Genomic DNA, 9,306 nt, shown 5'->3' on the forward strand with positions numbered 1-9,306 from the left:
GTCTGCCCACAATTCACCTTAAAAGGGGCGCGCATAATTCTACAGGGGGTGAAAAAATCATCTGCCAAAACAATAGGTGCCTAGGTGGGTCGTTTTTTGATAATTCCAAAAGTACGGTGGGTTTTTTTTAAGAATAACAGATTCCACAGGTAGTGTTTTCTAAACTATCCCTTCCAATAATTCAAGCGCAGTTTCGTAAATTCACTAAAAAAGTAGTGTTTCCTGTCATCTCACATAAAGGTCTCTTTTCTCTGTAACAGATTTCTGGAGACCGAAGAGAGATCCAAGAGGTACATCTCTCACATTTCCGGAGCCCCAAGAAAGAACAGAGGTAAATCTCTCTCTCTCTCTCTCTCTCTCTCTCTCTTAGCTGGAAAAAAGCAAATGCTCCCCTCAATGAACATTGAGAAATTCAGGGTTTTTCTGCAATTCTGGATTAAAATAAAGTCACCTCAAAAGGGCATTGAGAAATCCACTCCCAAATTCGTTAACTTGGGTTTGAGATTAGCTAATTGAGGCCGAGTAAAAGATGGTCACCAAGTGTTTGATAGAACTCCTCAAAGAAATTAAGATGTTTTCATGGGGATGCCATGATTTCTGGGTTCATAGGGATGGACTTCCATAAAGAGCCCTATCGCTGTATCATGAAATGATTGAACCTCTTCTACCAGATGTAGCAAGATCAACTCTTTGTTCCAATTTGCCAATATGGTTCCATCCTCCCTTTAGTTACTGGATATCCGGTGCACTTTTCATCTGTATTAGTAGTCATGTGAATCTTGAGTACATTTTCACTTTTTAATCTCGATAGGTACGCAGCTTTCATGTTACTCTTCTTGATGGTTCCGTAAACCGTCAAGGAAAGATTTTAAATTTCAGTATTGGTTTTGGTTTTGGTTTTGGACTTTTGGTCATCAACGAAACGGAAACATTTCGATTTTGGTTTGAAATTTCGGCCGAAATATTGTAAAATCACAAAAACATTTCGGTACAAAATCATGACCAGAATCTAGGTAAGATTATTTACCACCGGTTTTTCTTTTTCTTTTTGTCTTTTTTTTTTAGAAATATCTTGAAGGAATCTCGTAGTTCTTCTCTTTTCTGCGACTGAAGTTGATTTTTGTCACGGTTCAATGTTTAGAAACTTTGATTTTTCTTATCCGAAAAGCTGCATGTTTCATATGTTACAACCGAAACATTAACTCGGGCAAAATCTTGTTTTTTTCCGATTCCAAGTAGATTTCGTTTCGGTAACAGCCAAAATTGAAATATTTTGGCCCAAACATTTAAAATCATTCTTCTAGGAACTGTATAAAAGGAACAAAGTATTCATAAGAAAACAACACAGCATTCAATCCAATACCAAACAAACGTCGCCTCCATTAATTATTTTGAGGACCTTTAGTCACTACTAGCCAGTAGACCTTTGCATTTAGTGCATCAATGACAGTAATTAGTACACATGTCATAGTCATGGCTAGAGTTATAAACATAATCTGTGCATCATGCATCATAATCTTTTTCTTTCTTTGTCTTCGGTACCTTTTCTATGTTATTTATGATCCATGGTGTATCCTTGGCTTTCTCTACCCTTCTCATTTTCACTGTTTGGTTGTCTTACATCAAACCCACACTCAGTTATTTGTTGAAAGCAAGGATTGGAAGAACATCCAATCCCATGACAACTTGCTACACATCATCATCATCATCAACTATCTCGGATATTTCATGAAATCCTTGAATTTGTGTCAATGATGGAGAAGTTGAGTGTTGAACCTCGAGTTAAGCACTACTTGTCCGATGGATATGTTGGGAAAGTGGGCAAATTAGATGAAGCAGGAAACTTGATGTGAAGTGTCCCAGTTTTGGAATTTTTTTATCCTTCCTAGGTGTGTCTCAAGCTCACTACAATGTAGAGAGAATAGCATTTTTTTTGGAATGGTAAAGCATATAAAATTATTTCTTAACAAATTACCGATTTTTGGTAATTGATAATTTTCCATGAAAATTCTAACCAATGAAAACCAAACAGCAGCATTTAAAATTCCAGGAAATGGTTCGTCTATCAATGGGCCGCGATGTTCCCACAGCCTCATTGGATCCTGCCTGATTTACCATGGGTCTAAACAATGTTTACATTCCAATGCTTCCTTCTTGGATCCCAATTTCAGGACCCAGTTAGTACTCTGGCATATTCCAAACACATTTATAGAATCTGGGGATCTCCACTGGTGGAGGAAAAATGCTTGTTTGAAACATATTGCCATTGAGTGCCATGTTGTATGGGAGAATGACAATTTGAAGTAATTTCTCATTCACACACACACACACCTTGTGTCTGTGTGTGTGATCTTCTTTCGCTCCCATGTTTTCTTTGATTTATGAGTTCTATACAAAAAGACTGCAACCCATCCAGCATAGTAGCATGATTTCTGTGTGTATAGAGTAATATTACATTGAATCACTTAGATCAGAGACATTTTGCTTCGGCATTCTTCAGTATGGCTTTATATCAAGGAAAATGTGATAATCTTGAACCTCCTCTTAACTTCTTGCCAATACAGTAAGTTAAGATTGACCCTGAAGTCATTAACTTGTTATAAGAGTATTTGATATCAATGCAACAATTATGTCTGTCATACTTTGTACCAGACCCTCTCTCAATCAAGTTTCATTGAATAACGAATGTAGCATGAAGTACACATTTTGAGGATATATAACATTTACGCAAGTAACATAGAAGTAGCTGACCAATGTCTAAGAGATGAACTGGGTTTACAAGAAAGATATTTTCAAAGAAAAAGTTCTATTGTCTTTTGTGCTTTATAGATTTTGGTTAGTATCTGAGGAAATCATTTAATTGGTGCAGGTTGACATGGCAACCCTTAGAAATCTGAAAATCAAAACAGGTACTTGCAAACGCATCCTTAAAGAGCTTCGGTCTTACGAGAAAGAGGTTGAGCAAGAAGCTGCAAAAACTGCGGACATGAAGGAGAAAGGAGCTGATCCTTACGATCTTAAGCAACAAGTATGTGTCTGTGTCTGTTATTTATGTTCAACTTATTATAGATTAGGCCAACTCTCAAATTGTTTTATGTCAATGTATTAGTTTTTATATAAATTCGATAAGGCCTGTCATTGGATGGCCCCAGTGACATCTTTTGTAGTTAGAGTCTAGTGGATATTATAAAAGCTCTAATTCGTGGGGCTATAGGAATCAACCGACACAAAATTTCTCTTCTCCTCTCTTTCTGTTCCTCCTTTCATTCTTTCTTATCCTACTTCTCTTACATTAAAAAATCATGGTGATGGTGATTGTTCTTCATCTTAATATGATATCTGAGCCAAACAATCATGGATTCAAATAAAGAAGACTAATATCTAATCTTCTTGTATTTTTCCTTATTTGTTCTCCTTATATCTTACCTTCACTGCAGTGTTGCATGGATTCGGATTCGCGTGTCGGGATCCGATATGGATTTGAGTTGTTGGATTAGGCAAACCCCCAAAAGTAGGATTCAGATTCGGTAATTTTTAAATAAAATAAAATTTTCAAAATTTAAAATTTAAAATTTAAATATATATATATATATATATATATATATATATATATATAGAGGAATATGTTCGTGCGCTTGAGCGTTGGAACCAAATGGTGCGCTTGAGTGCACCATTCACATGGGTCCCACAATTTCTGTGAGGATCCAAACCATTCATTTGCAAGGCCCTATCATAGATAGGGTGTGTACCAAAAATCAGCTCCATTGAATCATCCTAACCCCTCCAAAAATGGAGGGCAAAAATGGGCAGATTTGTGGTCTGTCCATTTTGACCTCCACAAATGGATGGGTTAGGATGATCCTATGGAGCTGATTTTTTGTACACACCCTATCTATGTAAGGCCCTTTCTAGTGAATGCTTTGGATCATCCTAACAATGTGGACCTCATTGGTTTGAGAGCTCAAGCTCACCATAAGGTTCCAACGCTCAAGCTCACAATCCTTTTCCTCATATATATATATATATATATGAGAAAAGTTATATATAAATATGTAAATGTTTATATATATATATTCATTCATGAAAAAATATTCATTCATGAAAAAATTGAAGGTAGAGGGTTGAGGTGAGTTTTGTATTAAGAGAGTTGAAGGAGGAAGGGGGTTGAGGTGCTAGGGTTTTTATTAAAAGAGTACGGGTTGTGCTTTCATATTTAAAAAAGTTAAGAAGAAAATATGTTTAAAGGGAAAATATACAGGATTCGCATTTCAAAAGAGACAAGATGAATCGGATTCGTCCAAAAAAAACAGGATTCGTGCGGGACACGGCTACGACAAGAATTCGGGTGTGTCCCATGTGAATTCTGGTCTAATTCGGATGTGGAGACGTGTCGACATGGATTCAGCATAAGGGGGCAAATAATCCATGCAACATGGCTTCACTGCTATCGGAGTCATGCATCAAGGATCTTAGCGTCAAAGCCTACAGAGTTGTTGGGACCTTCATTACATCCTACACCAAGGATCTTACCTTCTTTGCCCTAAAATCTACCTTTGAAACCCTAAATCCACATCCTTTTCCATTCTCACCCTAGGTACCCATTTCCCAGTCAAAAACCCTAATCCCACCACTCACACCATTTTGCCTCCGCATTATTTGATCAATCATATGCCAGCTCCATCATATGGTTTGAGAAAAGTCTTCTCATTCCATACTATTTCCTAACGGTCCCTTATTTTCTATCCCTCCTAAAGTCTTCAATTGTGTTTGTTTTGTTCATTCTCTTTTTCCGGGATTAAATAATTTAGTTCCATGTGTTGTTGAATGCATCTTTTAGGGATGTTCTCATACTCACAAAGGTTATCAATGTTACAATCCTATTATCCAAGAAAATGGTTTGAGAAAATGGTTTGTGCTAGCTTTACTTTCTTTCATGATACGCCTTCTCATCTTCATATCCAACACCTAATGCCTTCTCTACTCCGTATCCTATACCTCCAATGTCTCTCCTCAACCAGTACCAATTGTGCTTCCATTTTGAGATTAGGCTAAGTAGGATTGAGGTTGATAGGTGGTCCACCACCCCCACCCCCACCCTGCACCAACTAACCAACATCCCCACAGGGTTTTTGAAACCGAATCTCGAAAAAGAAAAATGAGTACTTCACTTAATAGTAATGACGGGCCCACATATATAGTAAAAATCCCCATATACAAAATTATATCTAGGGAAAAACTGAAAGAGAGTGCAGATTTTTATAATTTGTAAAATATCTACATATACAAAATTATATCTAGGCGAAGTGAGGGCAGATTTTTATAATTTGTAAAATATCGACATAGATAGAATTATAGACTATGATTGAAAGAGCCTATCTTCACTTCTGCATTTCCATGAAAGAAGATAACAGCCTTTATGATGTAGCAAAAATCTACAATTGACGCTCTGATACCAAGTTATGATACAACTTATAACATAAACAACAATTCAAGAGTCAATGGGTAGGTCTTGGTTGCAGATATCAACATGATATGTCCAATCTAGAATCAACTAAGAAGTTAAATTATGGCAGAAATTTTCAAAAACTAACCTTCAATTGATAACCTATCCAAAAGAATGAAAATTTTAGCTAATCTAGGTCGATTACAACCGTTGATCAAACCCAAGAAAATATTGCAAAATCTTTGCAATCTTGGATTTTTTTTAATGGCAATCTTGGAGTTTTCTTCTCTAAGAAAATTCTACGAAAGTAAATAGACAGGAGAACCCTAACTCCTTTCGTATTCCAAAAAATGCAAAAATTGTCTCGTGACCAATAGCATTTACCTTTTTGGGCTCATATTGCTGGTTCAATTCTGGGTCATGAACAATCCTCATCTTAGCTCTCCTTGCATAGGTTTTAAAAAGCTTTAGATGCTGCATCCTTCGGCATGCTGATCTACTTCATCTTCAACCTCAACATGAGGTTGTACTACATCAGTCGTCCTTTTCCAAAGATAATTGCGTGTCAACGAAATCATGGCATCGATCTGTGAATCTAAGGATTCCGTCCTTTTCCAATAAGATATTTGGGACGAGAAATTTCAGCGGCAACCCTGGTGGTTCTTTCATTGGGAATGATGTAAATTTCTCTAAGAGCGTGTTTGGCTACCATGAATTTTTTTTCCTGGAATATTAGCTTACCCAATGGTGAGGAACAGTGAGAGAGGTGTAGATAACAAAGGGATTGAGTGAGGAGAAGGCAAGAAAAGCCTAAAAAATCAGGAAACAAAAAACTCCACTCAAAATATGATCGACTTTTTCCTGATTTTTCGGCCACTTCTCACCCTCAACTCACTCATGCCCTATCAAATCTCCTTCTCCCAACCATCTGATTTTCTTAGACACTAATTTATCATGAAAAAAAAAAAAAATCTTGGCTGCCAGACATGGCCTAAGATTGGACGAAATGGCAAATAAATCTTCAATACTCATTTCGTCCAATCAATCAATCTTTTCTTTCTTTGATCGACCATATATCGATCGATTTATCCACTCCAATGCCAGTTGATCATAATTCAATTTTCTTAGCACAATTTCTTTTGATAGAGTTTCCTCAGGCATAATTTTCTCATACTGGTTTTCTTTTTTAGCGTTGCACCTGTCACCTTTTTCTGTACTTTGATTTCCTTACGCTATCTTAAACAATATCATCTTTTTTCTTTTTCTTTTATTGAAATGGCACCATATCATCTTTTTCTTGTTTATCCATTTTTCAGTCCTTAAATGTTTTCTCATCCTATTTTATGGCATAATGTTGAGGCAGATCATCTGGCTCTTCTAGAATTTCCAGAACTGACCCGGAGTTTTTTTTTTTTACTTTCTTCCTCCTTAATTTTATTTATTGTATTTCCCCCTTTTTTTTTATTTGGCTTGTTCTAACCATCTCAGTCCCCAGGCTCCTGTTTTTATTTTTTGCTTTAATAGATCATTGTCATTCAAGAAAAAAAGGAAAAAATATTCCTAAAAGGGTGGTTGGTCACACAGAGCTTATTAAATTTAATGTGCTTACTACCTTTTATCTCAATGGTTTGAACAGGAGAATGTATTGGCCGAGTCGAGGATGATGATTCCCGATTGCCGCAAGCGCTTGGAGGCTTCCCTTGCTGACCTCAAAGGAACGTTGGTCTGTACACCCTACTAGATAATTAAAAACATGTAATTTCTTGAAACATACCTTGACACTTAATTCTATTTCAGGAAGAAATAAAGGAATCAAATCAGCAAGGTCCTGAGATTGATGAAGCTCAAAGCATTATCACCGAGGTTGAATCTTCGTTTCAAACAGCGGAAGCTTAGCAGTTTGAGTAACTGCTTCAAATTAAAGATTTGTCTCCCTTGACTTATGGGTTTTTTATCGTGTGCTCGCCTCTTTGAATGTGTATTCATTCGCCGTTTTTCCCTTCCAAAGGAATAAGTGGCTATGCAGTTTGAGATTGGGCTTGCATTTGCTACTTGTTTACTTGCTAGTCTTCAAACTTAATCAATAGTAGCAATAGGTATATTTGCAACAGTGTTCTCTTTGTCTTTTAGATTTGTTACTTGCAGATAAGAATTGGGAAGTCATGATCTCAGCCTTCTCATTTACTCTGTTGGTTATTACACCAGCCTGTTTAGAAAACTCGCCACAGATAAGAACTAAAAGTCATGGAGCTAGCATTCCCCTTAACTTTGAGAAAATTGCCAGAGTGGGAAGCTTAAGATTGATGCTCAGTACTTGGTGATCTTTTCTTAGAATTTCTAATAAAACCCATTTTCAATTATTTACTTCATACAGGATTAGGCATTTGGGTAAACCAGTGAGGAGTTTGGGATAGAAACACAGTAGCAGGTTCACTAGTGGACCATGTCAATTTTTTTCTTGGAACACCTAAAAAGATCTTTTTGAATTGAAAGGGTAACGATCAAGCATTCTGATTGGGACTGGTCTTGAGTCTTGACTACATGGTATAGTGTTGGGCAAAAGAACATTTCTTGCTTGAGAGAGTGGGCCCAGTATTTCTCATTTTCTTGTAAAACATCCATTTAAGATAAAAGCAATTGTGGAAAGAAAATTCCAAAGTCGAGCAGGGTAAAAATTTCCACTGAATCGGGCGCAATTTTCTTTCTCCTGGAAAAAGATTTCCATAGAAAAATAAAGAAAGCACATATGCACATGCATTACATGAGAATTTATATGATGAAATGGCCTACAAAAACATTATGGTGGTACCACCCTTGATATTTGATCCAACAACAGCTCACTTTTTAGGGCCCTCTCTATCTAGCAGTGACCCAATTTCGTCACTATTAAGCAGGAGAGAAACAACAAGAACATGTTGAATGTCAAGCACTTTAAGGTAGTTAATAACATATTAATGCATTTCATTGTAAGAACAGGTCTATAATTGATGAGTACGCGTTTGTATGATATTTCATCGTATAATTTCTCTGCATTACAGTTTCAGTGAGCAAGCAAAGAGGGACGGAGAGATAAATGCAGAAATATCCATCTTGATGAGCAGGGACGGAGCTAGGAATTAGCTCTAGGGGGGCAAAGTCGCAAAGAAGGTTGTTATAGCAAGTTGAGGCCCACCATTCTACATTTCAATGTTTGATAGGTAGGGCCCACCAACTCCCCCTAACGATGCACAAGGTGGAGCCCACATTTTACACCTCAAATTTTGAAGTAGTAGGGCCCACTATGCATTGCCCAAGAATATTGGTGATTTAATAAATTCCAAGACCAACACCCCCCCCCCCCCCCCCCCCAGAGGATCACTTTCTACTTTGAAAATCCAAATAATATTCGAGATTTTGTATTTTGCGTGCACGTAAAGTCAAGCATTTTTCAAAAAGTACTATGGGACCCACTTCATACGATGATCCAAACCGTTCATTTATAGGGCCACAACATAAATAGGTTGCATCACGTAGATCTCCGTAGGATGATCCTAACCATTCAATCTATAAAGGTTCCTACGGCGGGCAATCCCATTATAGATCGGAGGGTTAGGATCATCCTATGGAGATGATTTACGGGGTGTAGTCGTGCAACCTACTTATATCGTGCACAACAAATGAACAGTTTGGATCATCTTATGAATTGGGCCCTAACTTTTTTAAAAATACTTGACTTTACATTCATACAACATATAAAATCTCATAATTAACTAGTAGAGAGTTTTCACATGTATAGTCCAGTATTTTTCAAAAAGTATTGTACAGGCCATGCCATAGTATGATCCAAACCGTCCATTTGATGGGCCACAACGTTAATAGGCTGT

At 37.0% G+C, this 9,306-nt stretch overlaps 1 protein-coding gene across 1 annotated transcript; it reads left to right on the top strand.

Moving 5' to 3' along the window:
- Window positions 1-7,553, top strand: LOC143876498 (tubulin-folding cofactor A-like). The gene is made up of 5 exons (XM_077378200.1): window positions 1-149; window positions 261-331; window positions 2,870-3,028; window positions 7,080-7,166; window positions 7,241-7,553. Exons 3-5 carry the CDS (start codon window positions 2,876-2,878, stop codon window positions 7,337-7,339), a joined length of 339 nt encoding a protein of 112 aa, XP_077234315.1. The 5' UTR covers window positions 1-149; window positions 261-331; window positions 2,870-2,875; the 3' UTR covers window positions 7,340-7,553.
- Window positions 7,554-9,306: the final 1,753 nt, after the last annotated feature.

The sequence above is a fragment of the Tasmannia lanceolata genome, unplaced genomic scaffold (genome assembly GCF_043159265.1).
Source record: "Tasmannia lanceolata isolate RefF3 unplaced genomic scaffold, GAP_Taslan_0.1 ptg000005l, whole genome shotgun sequence".
In the NCBI taxonomy this organism is placed as follows: Eukaryota; Viridiplantae; Streptophyta; class Magnoliopsida; order Canellales; family Winteraceae; genus Tasmannia; species Tasmannia lanceolata.

Coding starts and splice junctions, on each gene's coding strand:
- LOC143876498 (XM_077378200.1), top strand. CDS start 2,876: ATGGCAACCCTTAGAAATCTGAAAATCAAAACAGGTACTTGCAAACGC. Junction 3,029..7,079: donor CTTACGATCTTAAGCAACAA/GTATGTGTCTGT, acceptor TGGTTTGAACAG/GAGAATGTATTGGCCGAGTC. Junction 7,167..7,240: donor CTGACCTCAAAGGAACGTTG/GTCTGTACACCC, acceptor ATTCTATTTCAG/GAAGAAATAAAGGAATCAAA.